This window comes from Papilio machaon, chromosome 19 (genome assembly GCF_912999745.1).
Source record: "Papilio machaon chromosome 19, ilPapMach1.1, whole genome shotgun sequence".
Classification (NCBI taxonomy): Eukaryota; Metazoa; Arthropoda; class Insecta; order Lepidoptera; family Papilionidae; genus Papilio; species Papilio machaon.
The window spans coordinates 1,662,512-1,689,250 of NC_060004.1; the positions used below are offsets into that span (position 1 = coordinate 1,662,512).

Sequence of the window (26,739 nt, forward strand, 5' to 3'; positions counted from 1 at the left end):
CGCCGACCAGGGCCGCGCCCGGAGTCCCGCGAGCCCTGCCCACCACGCCCGCCGCGACCGCCGCGCCCGCCCCGCGACCCCCCACTACCCTCTACGCTGTAATCGCCATCGCAACACAAACTATCGCTACTGTGACTTATTGAAGTGTTGAAACTCACAGTGGTTCTTAGAATTATAATTATTATCGGACGATCTTCTCAAAAAAATCTTACAAAAAAACTATGTGTGGCACCCGATTGAGTGGCTAACTAACAAAGGTGTAAATTATGTGTTTAGCGTAATTGTGCGAAATTATCAAAATAAGATAATTGAAGGTAGTTTTTGAGCAATAATTAGGTTCGGTCGTAATTATGTGTTAGCGGTCGAAAGGTTAATAACCAATATTACTTGAGCTGCCGGTGTGTGGTAAGGGATGGGATCAAAATATCCCAATTTAGAAAATCTAAGTGTTCCGGGATACAAAAATATATATTTTGTTCCTCAAAAAGGTATGTACAAATATCACAATTGCTCTTGTGCTTTTCATAAGAATAATTATGTACCTTTAGCTTTTAGCTTCTTTACGGGGCTTTAAGCTACTTTCGTGTCATCACAATTTAGCGTCGACTTCCATTGCTGAATGCGCGTACGCTTTGTTAGTACAAAGATGTAAATTGATAGAACTAAGTTGAATAAGTCTAAACTTAATATGAGCCATTTAAAAGCAAAACCAGTGACGTCATGTTTAAAAGGTATTTTGTATGTAAGTTAAGCAAAAAATTTATAGCTTGGATTTTTTTTTGTAAACAATCTGAATGTTGTATAGACAATACCATAATCCTAAAAAAAACAAAAGTAAATTCTCTATGTTGTGAGAACCTAAAAATATTAATTTAAAAGTAATTGAATGTCTCTGGTTCTGCGTATGCCTTATATCTACATCAAAGGCATTAAAAAAAGTAGCTCTTTGTTTATAGGCTTTCAATGTAAAATAAAAGTGATCACAAATATATTAGAGAAAAAAATTAAATATAACATTATAGCCTGAACCAAAAAATGTGCATTATTTTAGACCAAATAAATGATAATTTAAATGGCAACACTGAAAAATTTAAATTCATGGTCAGGCTATATAAAACAAGTGTCTTTATGTGTAGCAATACATTATATATTAAAAATGCTAAATTAGAAAATATTCTTTTTATATATATTTTGAAATTTATATTAATTAAAAAAAAAATCCTGACAAATAGTTACTAATGTACCATCTCTCTATTTCTTTGTAAATTATATTTTTTTTATTAATTATGCCAATATATAACATCACAGATGAACTGTTCATGTACAAATTAAACCTTATATTTTAGATATAAAAACCAATTTCCACTAACGCGACTTTGGCCGCGGTTAATCGCTTAGTGGAAAATAAGTTTAACTGTTTCAACAATGTTTTAAATAATGATGCTGATTTAAATGTTGGATTAACAAGTTATTTAGTATTTTTCTGTAATAGTTGCGTCTTCCTTTTTGTTATGTGACTATGAATTTTATAACATACTGTATGTTGTACTATTACTTTAATATGTCACCGACTTATATTGAATTTCGTCAGTTTTAAATCGGATTAGAAATATTAAATTGTGAATTTAGTAACAAAATAAAATTCAAAAACATGAAGTTCATAATCTGTCGGTGATATGTTCAGCTACCCGTGTACAAAAACATGACACCTAGTTTGATTACGTCACAACTATTTGAAAATTTTTTTTGGTACACTGGTAGTATATAGATATTAAGTTGGGAAATGTAAAGACATTCCATAATTATGTTAACTATTTTACTTTTAAATTAATTTTGTTTTCGGACTGTTTGATGTGCTTAAAATTTTCCATCTATGTAAATAACGTCCAGTTAATTTGCATATCTGTGTTTCCATTGTCAAAACACTTGTTTGAAAACATACCATCATCCTTTTTATTCTTAAAAAAAAAACTTGTGAGCCGTCATGGGACGCCTGGCAGATGTGAAACATCGTGTGTGTACAAGTAATATGCATAAAATATTAAATAAATAAATTAATTAATGAAAGAAGGAATGAATGAATGAATGAATGGATGGATGGATGGATGGATGAATAATAATAATAATAAATAATATTAAATATTATTAAACTAAACACATACATACATATACAACCTTAGTATAGCTTGGCGACCCGTCGCCACGGCAAGCGTCGCCAACCCAAACGATTCGGTTTACAAGTGATCCTATAGATGTTTCACATCAAAAGAGAAAATAATGTTTTCATATAATTGTTTTGGCTGAGGAATTTCACGTAAAATTCCTTTAAAATTACCATCACAATTTTTTTATTGTATTTAATATTGTAATATTTTGTCCAGTAGTAATTTAGGATTGATAATTATGGACAAATATGGAGAAAAATGTATTTTCCTTGTAGATTATCTGTGCAGTGCCAATAGATAGCAAAATTAACATATAGACAGACAAAGTTATATGACTCGGTGGACATAAATGATACTAAGCCTTTCTTGTCCTTTTTAGGTAAATCAACTTTTGTAGATAATTCTAGAGTTTGTACCACTTGTATACTCACGAGACTTATCCATAAGTAGAGTGTTGCCAGTCTCTATAATACAAGAATAAAACCATAAACACTCGACACTGGCCCAATCCGCTGAGGGAGAGCCATAATCAAGAAACTGAATTATTGTAATGTAATTGTTTTGTCATGTTTTTTTTTGTCATTTTCACAGCACCTCTCGCCGGGTCAGATAAGTTTGTCGTACTATATGACATGACATAGTATATGTAATTATAATGCAAAATTGAATAAGCTCATGTTTAGCATTTATTGTAAATATGTATGGGTAATGTTTGTATGAAAAGTATGACGATAATATGTTATATATTTTTGCATTGATATATATTTTTGTTTTTTTTTAGGTGCCATAATACAGTATGCAATGTAGAGTTTAAAATATTTACAAATATCTTGTTCCTTATATTAGACTTTGACAGTGACAAGTTTTTAGTAATGACCATCGACAATAGATTTGACATTTATAACCTTATTCATTATCGTAATCTCCTTGGCCTTATTCCACTCACGTTGTGTTGGTTCACAAGGTTTTATAAACCTTCAAGATTTGGTTTCTTTTTTTTACATTTATAACCTTGATGAAATTGTCAAATATTTATAATTCATACCAGTTTTAAGGTTTTAAGTGGCCTGTGAATTGAAAATACTTGATATTTCTTTGAGTTTTCACTCTTAAAATACCTTTAAAATAATAGCTATCGTTGTTTTTTTTAAGAGGTAAATGCGTTGACAATGTTTTTATATGGTCGCTTCGGAAGTGTTTAATTTTTATACAATCAAAGTAATTCATATAAATGCATTGTTGAATGTTGCAATTAAATTTATTAGATAAAATGAAGCGTACAAATTATTATTACATAAAATTATTTATGTTACATTTGTTGGAAAGAATGGCCTAAATGTGTAACATGATTTATTAAGCGCGTAATATGCGCACACTAAATACAACCGAACCTGGATGGGCGAGAGTTTAATATTTTTCTCGCCTATAGAGGTTTCTCGCTTTTCCAGGTTCGACTGTATTAATGACAGACTAGCGCAGTAAAGATCTTTGCAGGGAAGGTATTTTCTACCTACTTGATTAAATTAACGTTAGAAGTAAACTATATCAAATGTGTATAACACGTTACATTAAAAAAAAACTATGGCAATTTAAAATTTGTTTACAGTCAAAGATAATTAATATTTAGTAGCAATGTCTGTAAATTTAATGACGTCAACAATGTAATATTTTAGTTGAATTTTATATATTTGTGTTTTACACAGTCTACACAAAAGTATAAGGAAACCAGATGAGTGACAGATACATGTCAACTGTCTTGTGACTATGTGGGTTTTGACTCTTGTATTGACACACATTGTCATTCCTTTTTGACAAAACAGAGACATGTGAATACAAGTGTCACAGTTCCGCACAAGCTTTGTTATCGGTGTTGAATTCAGTTTATATCTATAGTTATACATAAACTATATGAATAAAGTATTACATAGTTTGAAGATTCCTTATCCGTGGCCATAATCAATGTGATCCTGTCGGTCTGTTATAAAGTGACAACACATACGACGGAAAGAGTTACATCTTAGATTTATAGATATAACTCTTTTCGTCGTGTGTGTGGAAACGTGATGTTTGAATGAAAGAGAAACTTATATATTGTTGAGAAATTAAGTACATATATATATTCGATATTTTATTAGCATGCAATTTGTAGTGAGTAGATATGAATTTAAATTCTAGGACAATCTGCATTATAAAGATATTAAAATCAGATCACACAATTATTGCATCACAAAGTGTTAAGATCACAAATTAAAATTAAATTCAGCCTCATACCTATGTCTAAAATACGAAGTGTTCTAGCCGTGGGTTTCTAAGACAAAAATCTCCGATTAAAACTTATTGTTATTTCTGTTTTTTATACGGAGATTTAGGTCTCAAAAACCAACGGTACATCTCCTCATTGAGTATTGAAGTGAATGAAATCTTTAAAGTAATGGAGATTGTTCTAGAAATAATAGTGTTGTTCAAACAAAAATAAATGTAATAACTTCATTTATACGCTTATGAGAAGTGAATTTATATGGATGTTGATTGTTAGAGGTTAGATATTGGGCCACGACTGACCGAGGTTACTCGAGATAGTTGCTGTAGATTATAAATGTAAAAGATTTTTTTCTTTACAGGCCTAATGAAATGCATATAGAATGACTGAGCCATTTGCTGGGTAGTGAATACAATAATTGCTGTCTTGTATATTTGCTACTTATCAAGTTGTAAATATTGACATGTGATAGATTTGTTCCCTGAATCGTGCGTACGACGAAAATGTCGACTTGTAAATTGCATAATAAATTGTGGTCGTCCTATTTTTTTTTTTAAAGTAGTGTTGCCACAATGGAATCAAATTGACCATAGACTCTTGGTATGTTGAAATGAGTTATATTTTTTTATTTTAGTGACAATTCATGAATTTATAAATATGGAGGGGTTATATAGTGTAAATGACTCTATGGTCATATTTTGTTCCTGCGACTTTAATGTAAGAGATGACCACCTGTAAAATATTAGTTGTAAATATAGCGCTGAAGCGAATGGATGCATAGTACCATACATTATATACACGGTTATAAAATGCTCGTTTTATTTACCTTTACCTCCTAAATAAAGCACATCTGTGTACCTAGCACAAGTTTGTGATAGTCGCCTTCATATTGTTATCGTCGATATTGATAAGATTTCGATTGCCACAAATATTTCTAATAGGCCCACAGATTTGAAATAAAACACTGAGAAAGTTTAAGAAATTCATTTAATACAAAACTATAACCTTTATAACAATTCAGCTAAACCTGTAATGAAGATTAACATTAACAAAATATGTCAATCACAAACAACAGGAAAACGAAACTTCGTTCTTTGTAATGTGTTTAAAAGTTATTCCATAATAGAAATTACAATTTTTAGAAGCAATAATAAAAGAGGAACTACATTGTACATAGTATAAATTGCAATTTAATTTCGTAAAAAGACAATAACTGTGGAATTCCACTCCAGAAATACTTCAAACATATTGTTGGCTGTGATTTGTCTATTGAAAAAAGTTTGACATTACATTTCGACATTGGAAACCCAATTACGTTGTTGAAAAATATGTAATTCCATTGAATTACACATTTTTCACATTTTCCAACATAAATATGCATAATACTTGCTTATTTTTATTTTCCAGCAATACTACCGTAATTTTGATTCACTTAGTTTTTTTTAGCATGATGTGTGTTTTTAATATGTATTGTGGCAATAATTACAAATTCATTTAAATTAATATTTTAGTTAAAATATTGCTTTAATTAAATTATTAAAACTTTAACGAAACATTATCATAAAGTAATATATAAACGGCTAAAACACTCACGTATATATGTCCGGTGTCGGCACCGACTAGTTTCTTAATGATCTACGGTCCGCGTTCGCGAAATAATACAAATCCCACTCACCCTGATTAAGGGCCCATGATGGTTTTAAAACTAGTCGGTGCCGACACCGGATGTGCCGTGCCGACATACGTGAGTGTTTTAGACGTTTATATTTTAGTTTATAGCTCGAAACACTAAAGTAAAAACTTAATTTCCACGACAAAAAAATTGATTACAGTCGTATCAATATACAAAAACTTGAAAATATTGAAATAACAGTCCAAAAACATAAGAATTACCTAATCGTTATATTTAAAATTTTCCACATAGGCTATCAACTTTTAAGACTTAAATAAATGAAATCATCGTTAAGTCATGGAAATAAGAAATGTCTACTATCTTGGTTTCATATTTTACCTAATCTTAATTTTTTTTTAAAGAACGGATTGATTGGTGACGGTGTGGAAGGTTTGAGGTTAGTTTTTATCGGTTGCTTGCTGCTGTCAAAAGGTATATTGGGACTCTGTTTCACACTTTTGTAATAATCCACAGGTGCTTGAGCGCCATTATTTTTTAAAACAAATTTAACTTTCTTCGGTGTATTTAAAGATAATTTTGCATTTATTGATTTTGTACCCTTTGGTGATATTTTATTTTTATTATTTTTCACTTTGTTAACTACTAAAGTAGCTTTTATAGGTTTTTCTGAAGGTTTCTCTTTTACTTTTTGCGCTTGTGTATTTTTCTTTTCACTTATGATTGTTGGCTTTGCTTTATTTTTACTATTGTCCTTAACAACTAAAGGTTCTTTTTTCTTAGGCACTGCTATTTGAGTCTTGTCTTTACTTTTCTCTTTGTCTTTATCAACTTCTATTTTCTTAATATCATTTTTATTTAGTTTTTGCTTCGTTTTAGACTCACCATTCAGTTTTGCTGTAGCTATTTTTATGTCAGATTGTTTTTGTGTTTGTTGATCTTTCTTATCAATTTTTACTTTCTTAACATTTTCCACTTTATTTGTTTGCTCTTCAAGTTTACGTTTCTTGTTTGGCCTCTTTTTATTTTTATTTGCAGGTTTTTTATTAGATGTGTTATTTTCTTTCTTTTGTTTGTCATCAGACTTTGTTTCATCTCCATTCTGTAACATACAATATTTTTAAAACAATTTACACAATTCTAAGAAACTTTCCATTCCTTTCTGGTCGTATATTTTTTTTGTTTGTCCTGACTTAAAAAAAAAATTATGCCTTATATTATGGGAATAGATTTAATTCATAATACAATTTTTTACTAGTCAACAAAAACTTACAGTAGACTCCATTGGCACTTCGTCAGGTTTTACAACATCCTCGACTATACTCAGTCCTGCGCGGCTTTTCGCTAAAAGACGTTTTCGGTGTTTGCGACTTAAACCTGAAAAAAAAATAGTCAATATTAATGAAACATTGCAACATGTTTTATTTTAGAATGAAACAATAAACAATGCAATTTATCATTGAAATCTAAATCTTCTTTTACTATATTGATGACACTAATAAAAAAAAAGATCTGTAGCAAAAGACTAAGCATGAAACATGTCTTTACTCCAAACCAATTAATACAAAAAAGAAATATTACACTAAAGACTTTTTTCTAAAAATTTACTGCTGACCTCTCAATGCCAGTTCATCAGCGGAGGTGGCCAGTCGTTTCTCCAAGTCCTTCAGTTGCTTAGCTGCTTCCACAGGCTTAGGTAATACCGCCTCCTCTACGTCCGCCAGGAAGTCCGTATCTTTGACTCGCAGCGGGTACACGTTGTTGCTCAATTGTACGAAACTGATGAAATACATTAATTACTAAAATAAGTAATAGTAAAAAATAATTGTCTTTGCACTTAGCACCTTCATACACAAGACAACCTAAATCTTCGAAATGAATCATATCTTAATTTTTATGGCAGCACTATGTCGCACACTCCTCCCCTGGCTTACCCTTGACCTCTGGCCATTACTTTTCCTATCTTACTAAATATTTAATATTTCTTATTCTTTACATTAAAAACTTAAAATTGAAATACATCTTATATCTATATATAAAAGAAAGTCGTGTTAGTTACACTATTTATAACTCAAGAACGGCTGAATCGATTTGACTGAAAATTGGTGGGCAGGTAGCTTAGAACCAGGAAACGGACATAGGATAATTTTTACCCCGTTTTCTATTTTTTATTCCGCACGGACGGAGTTTAAAATAAATATAAACACTAATAAGAACTTCAGTTACATAAATTATACAATTTTGAACTTGACGAATATTTAAAAATAATAAGATAAATAAAATAAACAAGAGTGTTAGAGAATCATATCCTTGTTGTCGCGAGTATCGAGTTGCGAGCGCTCCATACATACAATGTTGAATTGTCGACGTGAGTCGTATTCTAGCAGTACAGACATAGCGACTAATAGATTTGCTCCGCCATTTTGAAAATTGCAGAGACTTTTGGACTTAGAAACAAATGTCGGCGACGAGCGTTGTGTATGAACCTCTATGAAATTGTCGCCTTGTATAAAAAGGGCTGTAGAGTCAGCAGTAACCATCTAAATTCATTTGTGGAAACTTAGCGAAGCACACCTACCGATCTATGCAGGTCTTGGCGCGTTTGTATGCTTTGGGTGTGCGGCAAACTGTGTCCGCCAACCGGCGCAGCTCCTCCGCCAGCAGCGCACCCGGCACCGGCAGCTGTGCCAACTCCACATTCACTTTACCCGCTCGAGGGTCTAAAGTCGGAGCTCTGAAAGATAAACTGACTTATAAGTCTCAATGTTGTTAATATTGTCCTAACACTAATAAAAACAACCTTTTCTATATTAAACTAGCTTTTACCCGCGACTCCGTCCGCGCGGAATAAAAAAAATGCACACAAGATAAAAAAGTTCCTATGTCCGTCTCCTAGTTCTAAGCTACCTCCTCATCAATTTTCAGCTAAATCAGTTCGACCGATCTTGAGTTATAAATAGTGTAACTAACACGACTTTATTATATATATATATACTAATTATTTGTTGTTAATATTTGAACAGTAAAAATTAACACTAATAAATGAAAAGTGTAATTATATTATTCAAGTATTTAATATTTTGTAATGTTTAACTTACGTTTCAGATTTATCATCATCTTCGTCATTATCATCATTGTCTTCATCACCTTCTTCTATCACCATTTCCAAAGCCTCCGGCCCGCCCGGGGGACAACCCATCTGAAATTAATGTTAAAACATATTCATTATCATCGTGCAAATATTGTGTGCAGCATCGAATCGTTCTAGTGTTATTTTAACACATTAATAGACAAAGATCGATCAAAATTACCTTAGACAAAAAATAGATAACAAAATATATTAAATTGAGATGTTAGTCTCAGAAACCTACGGGTAACATCTATATATGTTAGATACTAGTATCATCCATGTGATAAATCTATATATATATATATATATATTTTTTTTTTTTTTTATATTGGAAAAGTTAGCGCTTGACCACGATCTCACCCGGTGAGGTGAAGATGTGGTCTAAAGATGGTACGCGCTAGCTTTGTAGATGCCTATTCACTCTACTCTTGAAGGCCCCCACATCGTACTTGGACGGAAAAACTGACGCCGGCAACTTATTCCAATCCTTAGCAGTACGCACAAGAAACGATGATTCAAACTTTTTCGTTCGAACGCGTGGCACGTCTACTACATAAGGATGGATTCCAGCCGTATGTCTGAACGTCCGATGGTAGAATGGTGATGGTGGAATTATATCGTGTAATTCCTGCGCACACTCCCCAAAATGCAGCCTGTAAAATACCGAGAGACTAGCCACTCTACTCTACTCTATATATATAAAAGAAAGTCGTGTTAGTTACACTATTTATAACTCAAGAACGGCTGAATCGATTTGACTGAAAATTGGTGGGCAGGTAGCTTAGAACCAGGAAACGGACATAGGATAATTTTTACCCCGTTTTCTATTTTTTATTCCGCGCGGACGGAGTCGCGGGTAAAAGCTAGTAAATTATAAAAGATCTTAAACGTTACATAGAAAACAGTCACTTTCAAAAATGGGAGAGAGGCAAGTGAGTAAAGAGAAACCTTTAAAGAGACTAAGAAATTGTACATACCCGTTGCCAGACTTGTTCCTTGGCAGCATACTGCAGGCCGAGGTCCGACTGGCGTAGCAGTGTGGTGAGCAGGGCCCGCGCGCCGCTCACCGCCGCCGCCTCACCACCGCACACCAGCAAACAGAACGGTCGCAGCAGGCATACTATACTCTCGTCAGGAATCTTGCCTTGCGATACCTGTAAATAGTCTGATGCTATAGAATTATATTTTTGATTAAAAAAATTAAATGAACCAATAAAACTTTTAGTTATGTTAATGAAAACGTAATTTCATTTAACTAACAAAAAAAGAACTTAGTTTTTTAAAGCAATAACCTGTGAAAATTTGATGCTTCGGCATAATACAATGCCACTGGTCATTGCCCGTTTTTACGTGACCTTATAAACCGACTTCAAAAATAAGGTTATCAATTCGACTATTTTTTTATGTGTGTTACCGCGAAGCTCTGCCCCTGGTGCTCCGATTTTGATAAAAATTATTTCAATTGAAAGGTATTGCTTGCAGATGGGTCCCATTTTTTTTTTATTTAGACTATTAAATACTAATAATTTACCTTAGCCAACTCTTCGAGGAAGCAATCAATAAAGTGAAGTATAATGGATACAGCATTCCGAGCATATGATGGTGTTTTAATTGCTAATAAACCTGTAAATTTAAATATACACAAATTAAATTAAAAAAATAAACTTCTAGTCTATGGTTAAAATGTATACAAAGTTACATATATCAAGTAGTCAGAACAAAAATACTGTACCATCCTCTGCACTCAACATTTCCGCATAGGAGTTGCAACTTTCTATGCTCCATTTGCATCGTAAGAGACAACGTAAACTACCTCGCAAATATCTACGTACCAACTGCAAATACAGAATATTAATAATTGATATTCAATTTCAAATCAAGAATGAATCTTTGCTAACATACGTCAATTCTTCTGTCCTTTAAACTATTTTAAAAATTTAACATATTTTAATTTTGTGAAAATTATTGAAGTCAATTGAAATTTTAAATGAAGAAATTTTTAAATTATTAAAACTTTCGTGAGACATTATCATTAACTTATATAGGAACAGCTAAAACTGTGAGCGACGGGCCGCATCCGCGAAATAATAACCAGTCCCACTCACCCTGATGAAGGGCCCCGATGGGCTCGAAACTATTTGGTGTCGACACCAGATATATATATGTGAGTGTTTTAGCCGTTCCTATATAAGTTAGACATTTTTTATGAGGAATTTTTTAGTTTCCGGAAAAATAGTGCTTCACAATGACCTTGATTTGAAAAAGCGTAAAATACTAATTTAGGTGACACAGACTAAATTAGTTTATTTGTTAAAAATGTGTTTCTATCTACATGTATTTGTAATTTTGTATATCTTACCATCATAAATTTATCAATTCTATGTTGATCAATTCCGTACCACCCTGTAGCCAACATTTTGAAGCCCGCCTTAGTCATGAGGATTGCATTCTTTATCTGCTCCGGAGGGAACAGATCTAATATGCCAGCTATATTATCACATAGTTCTTCCTGCAAAATTTGAGTTATTATAAAATTTTTGTCATATAGACTTATTGTTTTAATAAAATTATATTAATGTTTAGTAATTGGTTAATGTAAAAGGCATTAAGGAAGGTTATAATTGTTAAATTGCTAGTTTTTAACAATTAGTGTTATTTTAAGTTTTTGTTAATTAGGCATACAAAGGTAAACATCACTAAACAATTGGTGTACCTGTATTAATGGCTTGTCCGACATCCATACAGCATAAAACAAACCTTTCCACACTCTGAAGAAGTCATCCTCTTTGAATTCTGCAATTTACACAATAATATTTTTTGATGTGTATACCAATTTTTATACAATACTTTTAGTTGATTCCGTATCTCATATTTCTGCCTTAACTTGTTTAAGGTCATAAAAACTATTTTGTATTAAATGGTTTACTAAATACAATGAAACTGTTTTGTGACAGATCCTTAGTTTGTTTTTGAGGTTATGTTTAACAACCTCACATGTTTACTGCATTAACACCAAATAATCAAATTAACTTACCGTATCCTTTCTCGAAGCAATTAAGTAACCATTTCTTTAGCGCTTTCAGTACACGATCTCGTGTTTTCTTCTCGTTAGACGATAGTAATTTCGCGAATTTGAATTCCTGCGCTATGACAAGAATACGCTCTTTTTTATTCTTTACAATTGGCCTTTTCTTGGATTTTTGTTTCTTAGTTTTCTTCTTGTTGTTGGTTTTCATTGTAAAAGTTACTATAACGTTATTAAATAAATCCCTAAGTGCACTACGCAATTATAAATTTATGACGGGACAACTCAAACTCACACGAGTTTGGTTATTTGAAAAACAACTGACGTTTTAGTTTTTGACAGTCTCAGATGAAGAATTATATAGATATGGCATGCGCGTTCACCCGTAAGGGACAGATAGAGAGTACTATAGACTATACCTATATATATGTAAAAGGATTGGGGTTACCAGTTATTTGTTTTGTCCCGAAAATGAATAATTACGATATAATTTAATATAGACCAATTTATATATTCCCAATTAAATTGTAATTAATAAACGTAATAAATATAAAAAACAATGCGTAATTTTTGTTTATGTGACTAAGATTACGTAAACAGATTTTTTTAGTAATACTTAGTCAGGTCATAAATTCTGTCACATGTTTAATATAAAATAATTGAAACAAGTTTATTCATTATGTGACCATTTATATACCAAATTGAACTTAACAAAACATAGATTCTTATGACACTAAAGTTTATTCAAAATGACATCCGTGATTTTGAATACAGGCCTTCAATCTGCTCGGCCAGTTGTCTATCACAGCACGAACGAGGTCCATGTCAATATCGGCGGCTGCCTTAATCAAGGATGTCTTGAGTGACTCCAAAAAAAGAATTTCCCGATATTTTTTTCCCGCGTACCGCTTCAACAAAGCGCGGCATCTCTTCAGTCTTAGGTCCATTAGACGAGCATTCAAACGATGTCCTATTTTTCTTCGATATGCACGAAGCCCTAAGTCTTCATAAAAAGCTACAAAAAACATACCAATATTATAGTCATATAATTTTAAATTACTCTGTATATCATTACAGTGAACACTACATGTAAAACTACTTAATATTAAACTATTTTGATTGTAATTTCTAAGAAACAAAATTTACATGAGACAAATTAAAAAGCATACTCTTTAAAATCAACGGGATAAGAAAGTATCAAATATTTAAAAACACAGCATATACCAGAATTAAAAACTCCTTTTGAAATCTGTTGAAAATAGTATAAAAAATGTGAATTGTTTCATTTATATACATTATACATACTATAATTTATTTCCCCTAAATTCAGGGTAATTTTTACAACAAGATGGTGGTATTATTTTTACGGGTAATAACCAACCAATTTGAAAAGAAGTTTAATATGGCCGCTTGTTTCCCAGATCTACAGTATATTATTTGACACAAATGACATCTGCGTTTGGGCGCATAATGTTCGAAAAATACTATTTTATTTTAGCTAATTTTACCCGTATTTTAACATATTAGTTATTACAAAGACTGTAAAAAACAACTAGTTTGTATTTTCTTCCTTATTTTGTATGAATACATGTGAATAAGTGCGTAGTTGCAGTACTTACGATTGAAAGGTTATGTTTTTCTATTTTCGCTGACTACGGCTTTTACAACCAACAATACAGCAGTATACCATGTTTTATACACTTGATCTCACTAAAACTGTAATATCAAAATATTTTTGCACAATTACAGCCACTAAGTACTCACAATTTTCGAAAAATAGCACGAATGTCAAACTTTGTTAGGGACAACCTAGGTTGTTTGTAGGGGACAACCTTTGTTCCAAACAAACCCCAAAGCCTGGTACGCAGAAAGGGACAGAAGATAGTTATCCCTGTCTTTGTCACGTCACAGGAATTGGGTATAACTGTATCTCTCTCACTCACGGTATTATTATTACCGTGTCATAGACTTGTTGACAGTAAGTTTAAATGAACTTTTTTTCATTCTATATGGTGAAAGGCAACATTACTATTTTGTAATTCGGATTCATCTCAGTCGGAATTTTGTTTAAATCATGGAAATTTCAAAGTAAAGAAAATAAAAAATAATAAAAAAGCAGAAGACGATGGACAACAAATTGATTTTTCAGGGTCCGTTTTTTCCTTTCGAGGTAATAATCTTTTTGCCATATAACAATATATTATTGAATTAAATATCATTCAGGATTACTAATTTTACGTATTCCAAACGCTAGTTAGCAGAAACAATTATTGTCTTCCTGATCTTCAGAGAATTGCAAAACACACTTTATTTTTCCCCGCGCTTTATCGCCCGCGACTCCGTACGCGCGCAGTTAAAAAATGGGGGGGGGGGATGAAAAATAGATGTTGGCCGATTCTCAGACCTACTCAATATACTCACAAAATTTCATGAGAATCGGTCAAGCAGTTTCGGAGGAGTATAGCAACGAAAACTGTGACACGATAATTTTATATATTAGATAAGATTGCCAATTTGTAAACTTGGCAATCTTGATGCTTGTATCGATGACGACTTTGATATTTCAATAAAATAGTGATTAAAAAAATAATAGAGCAATAAGCAACGTTTATTATCAACAAAACCGTACAGCTTTTTCATAAAAATACAGGCACTTTATGTAGTAAATTCAGTTATAATAATCACATAATTAAACAATAACAGTATCGCAGTTAATTTGTTGTATAAGTGAACAGGAAAAATATACGGAAATAAAAATAAAATCGGTAATAATTTGGATAATGAGTAGACATGATAACTGTGTATAGAACCTTTTAGTCACATAGGTTAACAATTTTAAAAAGTAAATAAACTTTGAAGCAGGGTTCTTAAGACTGGAAGAAAGAACATGAAACTTTTGTAAAAGGACCAAAAAACTAAAATCCTTGCATTATCATTTTATCATAACCGTTTGTTTCCACTAATGAATCTCATACACAAACATAATATAAACCCTTTTGTTCTCTTGAAACTAAACCGAGACAATATGTTTTTACTGATATTTCAAGATTGGAAACTGATGTTAAATTTTAAATAATTTTTCACTTCCTTAATAGTTTTTTATGTACGAAATGGATCAATTTGTATTGAACATGTACAATAAACATTTATTGGTTTTCACACTTAAATAAGAGAACAAAGGTGAGGCGAGAGAAGGTGCTCCGGAGGCTTTTTGTTTGGGTAAATTTCCTCAGTGTTATCTCTTATAATACAATATGACATTTCGAAAATCGACTCTTAATTAAGTCAACACTTGCAACACTCGATTTATAAGTTATATATCTATGGTTGCACTTACTTTAAAAACAGAAAGTGTTATACATAAGAATGGCATTTATTGTCTATTATTGTACTTTTTTACGTGTTATATGTTAAAATTTCTGCTTTAATTGTTCAACATTCTTCATAAAAATTACATTTAAATAGTTTTATGTAAAGTTGTGAGTAGTCATAATAAGTTAACAAAATCAAATCCTAATTTAGAAAATAAATTTAGTGCATTTATTTGAACTGTATAAAGAATAGACAAAAATTCGAGATCGTTGAAACATTTGCAAGCAATAAATTTTTAAAATGATTTTTATTTCTCTAAATCGAAGAAAATACCATTTTAAATATATTAATAATAAAAAAAAGATTAAAGCCAATTTGCCCAATACCACTTAAAATTAAATCAAATATAATCGCCTCAGCAACTATTTACAATAATATAATATATTTTTTTATATAAAATATATTAATAAATCTCATTGTTTTAATGGAATGATTGACAATTGCACTTAAGTTTACTATAGATGATTTTTATCTTAAAAATAGTTAAATTTTATATAACAATAGACAATTCAATTATTTTTAATACCTTGGCACTATTAAATTGCCTGCATTAATTCGCTTAAGTAGTAAACACAACTGTATAATATTTTTCAAACATCTTAGCGGCTCGGAACATTGAGTCCTTGAGCCGTCAAGATATTTGAAGATTTATAACACTTCGTTAACACCTTTTACACCACGTTTTATTATTAAAACGAACTTGCTACACATCGGCAGCAGTGAAAGTGTTGACTATTTAATTTGTTCGGGCACATCTATGAATGTAAAATTCTAAGCAGATGTTAATCGTCATCAGAAAACAAAGACAAAGGATCTTCATTTACTGCTTCTGTTTTCGTTGGTTTAATTTCTTTAGTTTTTATTGATATGCTTTTTCCTGAAATAAATCAAATATGGTATTAAAAAAAAGTAGCCTATGTGTTCTTCCAGACTATGTTCTACATCTGTGCCAAATTTCATCAATATCTGTTGAGCCGTTTCGGAGATACCTTCAAACAAACATCCATCCATCTATCTAAACATCATCATCTTCAACCTGACCTTATCCCTATGGAGGGTCGGCACAGTATGTACTACTTCTCCATACATCTATCTAAACATTTGCATTTATAATATTAATAAGATTAGTATGATATACCAGATATCTTTTGGCAAATTAATTAAGAAATAAACTTTACCTTTAAAAATATGTAATTATTGCCCAAAAATAAAAAAGTAAGTGAGTCAGTTGTTATCAGGGTTGCCATTATTTCATTTGCCTCTAGAAAATAAAAATAAAATAATTTACCTGTACTCTTTCCACCACCAAAGAGGTCATCTCCGCTATCGTCATCAAATAGCGATTTCTTTACATCAACCTTTATATTAGGCTTTTTTTCTACTATAGTTTCTACAGATTTCTTGCTATTGTTCCCAAAAAGTTCTTCGTCACTATCAGTTCCAAATATATTTTTAGTATTCGTAACAATTGGTTTTTTATTACAAAATAATTCAGTTTCCTCATCACTCATATCATCAAAAATAGATGCTTTACTTTTTGTTGTTTTTTGTGGGTTGTTTTCGCTTTTTATTGATGTATTTATACTTTCTTTTTCGATTTTCTGTTGTTGGTTTTCTGTTTTATTTAAAGATTTAGCAGAATTGCTTTCTACTTTAGTAGACTTAATTTGTTTAAATATGTCGTCGTCATCATTAGAAATAACAGTGGTATTCTTCACAGGAACTTGCAAATTTTCATTGGAAGTTTGAATTTTTGCATTATCACTGTCATTTTTATCCGTCTTAATGTTCGTAAATATATCTTCGTCGTTTAAAATATATACAACTTTAGATTTAACATCTTTTTCTGTACTTTTTTCAAGAGTTTCCTTTGGAATATCAACTGTTTTAGTTGTACTTTTTGGACTGTCAATTGAACTTGAGTTATCCGTTGAATCTGTACTGCCGAAGTCGATGCCGGATTTCTTAACAGCCTCTCGCCTTGCTCTTCTTGTTGATGGACGTCTTTTCACTTGAATTTTAGCTCGTTCTTTAGACAGTTTATTGTTAAGAAGCTCTGAATCCGCGTCACCTTCGAAACTGACAGATTTCACAAGCGTTGACACTGTTTCTTCTGTATTGGTTTGTTTATCTGGGATGGATACAACTAGTCCATCAGGTTCTTCGATAGGTTTAGACTTCTTTGGAGAAGCACCAGGTAATAATGTATTAACATTTATATTTAGATTCATAGGTTTGAGTTTTCCAATAGATTTTTTACTATCGTCAATATCATTATTAACTTTTTCATTGATTTCTTTCTCTTTGAAGTCATTTCTTTGATTTTCATCATTAATAATCGGTTGTTGGTTGCTCAATTCATCAAGATCTTCGGGTAAAACTTGCTTTGGCAACTCTGGTTCACTGATTTCATTTGTAATTTCTGGCGGAAAATCTATATCGATAGCCGGAGGTTCATCACTAAATATCCTGAACAAATTATCACCTTTAACAGTAGAACTAACGTCAGGTTTTTCGTCGGATATTACATCATCTTTTTTGAAAAATAAAGCTTCGTCATCGGAATCATCATCAAAAAGTGCATTGACATTTTTACTCTTTTTAGGTTCTTTCGGTTTTTCGAAGTCCGGTGGTACATCGGTAAATATATCATTGAAAACGTCTGATTCGGGAGACTGTCGTGTGGGTAGTGATGGTAGAGCAGTATTTTCCATTTTGGTAGCAAATATGTCACTGTCACGTTCAATTTCAAGATCATTTTGAGAGTTGTTTTCATGAATTTCTGAATCATTCTTGATAGATAAGGAGTCATCCTTTACAGTTTGAGAATCTGGTGCTACCTCAGAAGAGGAATGCACATTTTCTTCTTCCAAATCTTTACTTCTTTCAGTAACTTCAGGTTCTGAGAATTGAAGATTCAATTCTTCTATGGTTTGTTTATTTTCATCATTTGTATTTATGGGATTGGTATCTTCCTCTAACACAGCCGTTTCTTTTTTCTGTTTATTTGTAAATAATTCATCAATTTCATCGTCATCAAATAAAGCTGGACTTTGTTCTGATGTTTGCTGTGTGGTTTGTGGAGTCAAGAATACATTATGACTATTTGCAAGGCTGTTCTGGTTTATTTTATTTTTAATTTCATAATCAGCTTCCAGCTTTTCTGTAGATTTATTTTCTACCAGATTATCATTACGTACATCATTTTTAAGTGTAGTTAAGGTGCTCTGAGAAAATAGATTGTTATTATCATCATCTTCACTTAATTTTAATTCCTTACTTTCTATACTATTTGTTTGTTTGTTGCTTTCTTTATCATTAGAAATATTTTCATCTTTTATTTGAACATTAGAAAATATATCATCATCGCTATCCTCATCAAAAATACTTATAACATTTTTCTTATCTCTAATTGCATTATTATCAATTTTATTTACATTATCAACTTTGTTTATAGAAGGTTCTATGTTAGACGTTTTTATAGGAATATCTGAAAACAAGTCATCGTTGTCGCTATCAAATAAATCTTTTGCTTCATCAACAGTATTTTTGGAACAATTTGTCGTTTTACTAACAACTGTAACATTAGCAAATAAATCACCATCATCATCATCATCAAATATTGACTTTACATTTTTATCAGCCTCTTTTATAGGTACTTTAATATTATCTGTAAAAATGTCATCAATATCATCGAAAAGGTTGTCACTGAAAAGGTCTACTTTATTGTCTTTTGTAATTGATTCTTGTTTGGTTTTGGTTTTTGTTTCTTTACTTTTAATTTGACCAGGCTTATTTTTGCTGAAAAGATCGTCTAAGATATCTCTTTCTGGTTTTCCTGGTTTCATTTCATTAGTCTCTGGTTTGTCTATTATATCTGTTTGTGTTTCATTTTTAGATTTATTTATTTTTATATCGGATTTAGCTTGTGTTGGTATGGGTTCAGTATGTCCAGTATGTATGGGTTTTTGGGTACTTTTGAACATTTCTTCATCACTGTCATCTGAACTATAATTTTTGCGTGGATTACGTTTTAATATCGAAGCTCCAATACTTTCCGTTCCTTTCAGAGATCCAAAAACTGAAATTCCACCTATCGGTTTCTGTAAAAAGAAATAAGAATTATCCACGACAATTTAGACTTTATACTCTACTTAATAAGGCATATATAAATTACCTTATCTTTAGCACGTTCAGTAGTTTCCTCATAGTTTGGTTTAATAGTTTCTTTTTGTCCAGACTTGAATAAATCATCAACAGTACTACTAGAATTGTTTAGGCCACCAAACAAATCTTCGTTCAAACGACTTTGGTCTTTATTTGTACTAACAGTTGGTTTATTTTGGTGCAACTCAGCAAATATATCATCGTCTTCGTCGTTGTAATCCTCTCCTTCTGATTGGTATGTGTCATCCAGAGGTGGTGGTTCGTCGAAGAATATTGTAGCTATGAAAAAAATATTTATTTCAGAAATTACATATTACCTGACTTAAAATTTATTAACTATAACTAAATGTTACAATACATTGATTAAAAAAACACGTACAATATAATCAATTCGAACTACCGCCATTATTTTGAAATGTCAACCGATTGTTATATCGTTAGCCAATCAGCGGGCTGTATTATCGACAGTGGCGCCACTACTTCAAAAATAACTTGCACTGAGATTAGCAATGGTCTATGATTGAAATTCATATTTAACTAGCTTTAACCCGCGACTTCGTCCGCGCGGTATTAAAAAAATGCACACAAAATAAAAAAGTTCCTATGTCCGTCTCCTAGTTCTAAGCTACCTCCCCATCAATTTTCAGCTAAATCAGTTCGACCGATCTTGAGTTACAAATAGTGTAACTAACACAACTTTCATTTATATATATAGATTTTAAATTAGGTTTAAAACAAGATAATGACAAAACTCACAAGTTGGAGGTTTTTGTGGTTTATAAACGGGTGCTGGAACTGGTTGTGGTTTTATTTCTGGTTCCGGCGTTCTCACTGGAATCTGAATAGTTTAAGGTTTTTTTAATTGATTTACATCACATATATAACTAGATAATGTCACTTAAACACTCATATAAAATATATATTGTGCTAATTATTGTGAATTAGGTTGCTAGCTGTCACACGCGACTCCGTCCGCGCGGTGTTAAAAAAAAATAATTAGCCTATGTGTTACAGATTATCCCAAATTTACAACCATTATCACTTAGGAGTATGAAAAATACATAGTAGCCGATTCTCAGACCTACTGAATATGTATATAAAATCGGTCAAGCCATTTCGGAGGAGTATGGTAACTAACATTTTGACACTAAAATTTTATATATAAGAAAATAGATATTTGGATTTATTTTGTATATCTACCTCAGGCAAATTTCCGGCTAATTTTCGTGCTAACTCAGCAGCGATGTGCGCCTGACTGACAGCCGGCGGCGGCGCGCTTGGCTCAGACTCCACCATAGAGCTGCTCGATGATATCTGTAGACATCATCTTATTACATGTACAAATTGAATTAAAATGATGCCTGGTTTATATTAAGACAGTATTCCAGTAGAGTAAGACAGTAGTACTCAAAATCATCGCTGGCATTTTGCTATTCTGAAGACTCCAAGTGACTTACACTCCTTTTTCACCTTCTAGTATAAAAAAAGGTTAAAGAAAAAAGATCAGAATAGCAACTAGCTTTTGTCCGCGACTCTGTCCGCGCGGAATTAAAAAAAAACTTTGTAACGTCCAACGGAATCGGGTATTCGTGTTCTGGTGTTAAGTTACCTCCCCACCTATTTTCAGAAAAACCTATTCAGTTTTTATAAATAGTATAAATACAAAAATTTTCTTCAATTTTCTATTTATATATATGTAAAATGTTACCGTTCTCTGTGGTATATTCAGTCTGTCCGTTTGTATGTCTGATTCCTCAGATTCTGACTGCGAGTACTGGTCTGGTTCAGCCTCGGCCGCCTTCGATGTTGAACTTTCGCTATCACTGTCTTCTGGTATGAGACCTGCAGGAGAATAAATAATACAAATTAATTTTAAAACCAAAACAAAACGTCATTTAAATGGAGATGCCGGGAAATTCTGTAAATGCCCCTAAAATAAAAGGCATATTAATTGTTTTACAAATTAAATTAAAAAAAATGATACAGCTTTACAATTAAATTAGGCTAGTGTGGAGGGTAATTGGTAAAGTTCATAAAATGAGACATACCAGCATGCCATTTCCTCTTCCATGCCTGAGATCCTATGATATGAGGTAATGGTCGCTGAGCGTACAGATCCTTAGGTCTGAATACCATTCTGAAAAGTTATATTACATCTTAAAATTACATGATTATTTATTTACTAGTTGTCGCCCGCGACTCCGTACGCACGGAATTAAAAACATAATGAGCTATGTGGTCTTCCAGACTATAATCTATATCTATGCCAAATTTCATAAAGGCCCGTGATCCGTTCCGGAGATACCTTCAAGCAAACATCCATCCATACATTCGCATAATAATATTAGTAAGATTGTTCATAAATAAAACTTTAAAAAATATAATTTCTTATGTTACCTGCCATCATCATCATCTGAATCGGAGTCACTTTCGCTGTTCAGTATTCTGACACACTCGTGCATTGACTCCAGAGTCTTGAGACTCTGTTTTAATTTCATCAGTTCCGTCTCTGGATCCTTTGGAGGTACAGGCTATGAAACAAAAATCATGTCTTTGCCTACTAGCGCCTTATAACTTCTAATATACTATACAATACGACCATAGACAAAATTATATATATATATATATCACAATTTAATGTACTAAAATATTTTTCATTTTTCATTTTCATAGGAATTTAAAAAAATATATTTTTTTTAGTTACTACTACTACTAACATAAAATAAGTATATAATTACTATTATATACTTATTTTATGTTTAAGAATTACATAATACATAAAATCTATATCATATAATATTTATTAGTTATTAAAAAAAATCTCTTACCTTATTTCTGATATCTTCGTTAGTAACAATAATATCATCTTCATAAACTCTACTTTCAATAAATTGACTATTGCTCAGGGCCATGAACCTGTTTGGTTATTAAAACATAATTATAATAATTTAGGCTATTGAGTTAAAGGTTAATTTGACAATTTACAGTTTAATACATAGACGCAAATGTTATTGTAATAATTTAAAAACTTCTTGATATTTCTTCCTTCCAATTGAAAGTCTTAATTGAGTAAACAGTGGTACGTCGAATTTCATACATGACGGCCATATTAATATTTGACATTATTATTTGAGTTATTTTGAGAAAATTTAGATATATAATTAGAGTGATTTTGTAAAATAAAATAACTACTTATATAGAAACGGCTAAAACACTCACGTATATATGTCCGGTGTCGTCACCGACTAGTTTCGAGCCCTACGGGGGCTCTTCATCAGGGTGAGTGTATCAGGATGTCAGGTGGATGTATGTGGATGTGGCTCGAAACTAGTCGGTGACGACACCGGACATATATACGTGAGTGTTTTAGCCGTTTCTATATAAGTTAGTAATAATGTCTCACGAAAGTTTGAATAATTTAAAATAACTACTGTTAACTAATGCGAGAAAAAGTTTTTTACTAGAAATATTATGGAATTCATCAGTTCTAGCATAAATTGTAATTTTTCTATGGTTTAGGGTTTTTATGGTGAGGGAAACTGCCTTTTTCTCACTTTAGCTTTCTACATAAACAAGAGTGGAAGTAGCACTTAATATACCAAAGATATACATAAAAACAATTTATATACAAAGTAAGCAACAACTTCACAAAAAAAGGAATACATTTTTCTTAAAATTGCAATGAAAACATATATAAAATTTGACAGATAACACCACTCTTGATACCAACACCACCTACTTAAAGCTTTCAGATTTTCTCTCCAATGGATTCCGGTTTACTAATAAATATAACATTCTATTTCTATTAAATGCATTGTAAAATAAAATTATTTATTTACTTGTTGTTGACATTCTGCATATCGATATTGGCACCATCCAGAACATTTGCCATTTCCTCCAATTTTGTATTTGTTTCTTGACAATGGGTCATTATTTTCTGCAAGTGAAAATAGCTTATAATAACTGCAACTAATAAATGTAATAAGATTCAATTTATCACATATCAACCAAGTTTACCAAAACATCTACAGGAATACATGTTGTTATCTCTGATTTTACCCAAAGGAGTGAAGATGATTAATGTCTTGCTGGCTTTATATGTAAACTAGCTGTCGCCCGCGACTCCTTCCGCGCGCAATTAAAAAAAACTAAATGGGGGTTATGAAAAATAGATGTTGGCCGATTCTCAGACCTACTGAATATGCTCACAAAATTTCATGAGAATCGGTCAAGCCGTTTCGGAGGAGTTCAAGTTCGAACCCCGTGACACGAGAATTTTATATATAAGATCTATATTTAACAACTAAACAGATTTTGATGTAGTAGATGACATTTGATTCATATTCTTCCGCTGAGTGTCATAAGGGTACAACCATCTGGATGTTCTAGTTTTTTTTTTAAGTAAAATATGTTACCTGGTGAATATCTTGTAAGATGTTAAGAAGCTGTTTGTCTCCAGCAAGGCTCCAATGAGGAGCCATGCTGCGCAATGATTCAGTGTTAGATTTGTCCATTGTTTTCTGAAAATGTATTTATCTCAGTATATAATGGGATTCATACATTTGGAACTTTTATACTTAAAACATTATTAATTATAAGGGACTATACTTAATTTGTTGATAACAGTTCCATCACATAAAACCCAGTAAACATTACTTTCCTACACTAAAGGGGGAGTTTCCTAGCTTTCATTTCATCAACAGTCAATAATATAATCTCGGTTAGAAACATTAAACACAAATGACCTGCCACTTGTTTTTAAAAGCCGTTTGAAAATTGTCAAGAATCATGGAAATGTTCCAATGTACATTAAATTTAAATTAATCTAAGTATTTATTTGTGAAACTTACCAACGCAATTTACAACATTACTGTTAGAAAGTTTGTATTGTGCAGCGATTTTATCTCAAATAAGTAAGTTATTCACTTTCCACTAACACACATTCTATCCTATGCATTTCTAAGACAGAAAAAATAATTAGACGAAAACTAAAAATTCACCAAACATAGTTTTAGTTTCACTAGGTTTTATTCCACAAAATATTATAAAATCTTCAAACATTTCAAACAGTGTGTTCATTAACCAATGTAATAAATTCACTCCTATGTCCAATAATGTAGCTAGAATAAAATGTTATTCTGATTGGTTAAAATGTTTTTAAATTAAACAGGAATGTTGTTAGATTTTAGTCAAAATGTACCTTAAATACAGGTGACAGTTGTCAGTTGACACTAATTGACATTGACACATCCACTTTGGATGTGGAATGTTGCCAACTTATGTTTGGTGCTCACTACAACAGACTATAATTTAAAAAATTAAATCCATTATTCAAAATCGGTTGAGGATATTTCTTGTTATACTATACTGTTAGAAAAAGAACTGTCTCTCAACTTGCCAAGCCGTATTACCGCGCCGCGCTTAAAGAATAACTGATAGGCTAGCGAAATTTGTTGGCGGCCACCGTGGGGTTTTAGTTTTCCCCAGACAGATAAGTATGCGTTAGGCATTTCCCCACGAAAAAAAAAAAAAAAAAAAAAAAAAAAGGCTAGCGAAATTTCGAATTAAGTGCTCACTATAACAGATTATAGACTATAAAAAAAATCGTTAATCAAATCGGTTGAGGACATACATATCTTGTTATACTATCTAACTATCTTTTCTTTTTATATCAATAGGTGACAAAAGAGCAAACGGCCACCTGAATTCGCCGAAATAGCGAGACGACCGTTGCTCATAGACATCCGCAAATGCAGATGCGTTGCCTACCTGTAATCAACGGAGAAGGGAACGCCCAGAAAGAGAATATTTCCCCTTTCTATGCGTCCCCTTTTCCGCCAAATAAACTTACCCTTCCCATCCTTTCCTGAGGACGACTAGAAGAGGACTAAAATTAGGCCTCCAGGACCACACTCATCAGACGAAACGCGGAATTGCTTCCACTTCACGCCAGTCTTCTGTGTGGTCGTGGTATTGCATCGGTCGACCCGGCTCATTCGTGCACCCAACAAATATTGTTGTTGAGGGGTCTACCACTGTTTGCGGGAGCTTCGGCTAATATAAAAAATATGCAAAGAAGTTATTGCACAAGAAAATTTTGGAGCAATTATAAACTGCTTTTAGCACAAAAAACCAAAATAGAACTGGTAAAATATGTGGTTATTACTAAAGCAAAATATTACTTTAATGGTGGCAAATAAAAAAAAAACTTTGTGTATTCTTTCTCAAGACTCCTACGAACTGTAATAAATGTTACTGGGTAGCGCCTAGCGTTGTTAACAGTAAAGCGTATTGCGTTGTTAGGTCTTCAACTTATATAAGAAATTATGGAACTGAATTTTCAATGCGTCGTGTAGCAATATTTTCTATGGGAATATTAACGCGAATGACAGGAAGCACGGTTAATTTCCATTAGCAATCATATCCGTTCAATACTATGATAATGTGTCGTGTGACTAGTCTCCTATTGCGTAGCTTACCACATTACTGGATACATACATACATACAGAAACACACATGTTGCTCAACTACAAAGTTTTACTGTCTTAAAACCCATTTCATTCCTTCTATACGTAATATTTAAGTAAATACATAGTTCCTTTTTGATTTGAAACGTTTAAAAAATTAGTTTTTTAATCATTTATTTTAATTACGTTTTTATTGCAGATTTTCACGCATTCCACATTCAAATTTTTTTTCGAATAATTATTATATAAAATTCATCTCGAAACAGAAAAGGAAAAACATTGACCACATCACAGTTAGAGAACGACAAAAAAATTCCTTGTAATCTGATCACAGCACGGGGTAAACGAAATTGTGAAGATATTTTGGGTCGCACGTGATTGGCGACTGATGTTAGTTTTTACCAATGAACAGGTAAAAAAATACATTGTAAAGATTTCGATACAATAGAGTCACGTAAAACCAGGTTAACGAAGCGATGTTTTAGTTTCTTTTTTGATAATGAGCTTCATTAAGAAAAATGGA

At 32.0% G+C, this 26,739-nt stretch overlaps 2 protein-coding genes across 2 annotated transcripts; both read right to left on the bottom strand.

Annotated features, from left to right (window-relative positions):
- Window positions 1–6,233: 6,233 nt before the first annotated feature.
- LOC106707609 (ribosomal RNA processing protein 1 homolog) lies at window positions 6,234–12,540 on the bottom strand. Its single transcript, XM_045682491.1, has 11 exons — window positions 12,220–12,540; window positions 11,899–11,978; window positions 11,545–11,694; window positions 10,918–11,020; window positions 10,717–10,808; window positions 10,163–10,339; window positions 9,154–9,254; window positions 8,634–8,789; window positions 7,671–7,834; window positions 7,329–7,432; window positions 6,234–7,157 (listed from the first exon to the last, which is right to left on the bottom strand). The coding sequence occupies exons 1-11, from the start codon at window positions 12,419–12,421 to the stop codon at window positions 6,426–6,428; spliced, it is 2,061 nt and encodes a 686-aa protein (XP_045538447.1). The 5' UTR covers window positions 12,422–12,540; the 3' UTR covers window positions 6,234–6,425.
- A 3,573-nt stretch (window positions 12,541–16,113) lies between these two features.
- Window positions 16,114–24,763, bottom strand: LOC106708261 (WASH complex subunit 2). Its single transcript, XM_045682587.1, is given in 13 exon segments — window positions 16,114–16,459; window positions 16,871–18,916; window positions 18,953–19,723; window positions 19,774–20,028; window positions 20,506–20,587; window positions 20,950–21,063; window positions 21,458–21,591; window positions 21,798–21,886; window positions 22,147–22,280; window positions 22,578–22,665; window positions 23,589–23,686; window positions 24,165–24,269; window positions 24,600–24,763. Coding segments are annotated over 12 exon segments (4,005 nt in total). The 5' UTR covers window positions 24,264–24,269; window positions 24,600–24,763; the 3' UTR covers window positions 16,114–16,364.
- Window positions 24,764–26,739: the final 1,976 nt, after the last annotated feature.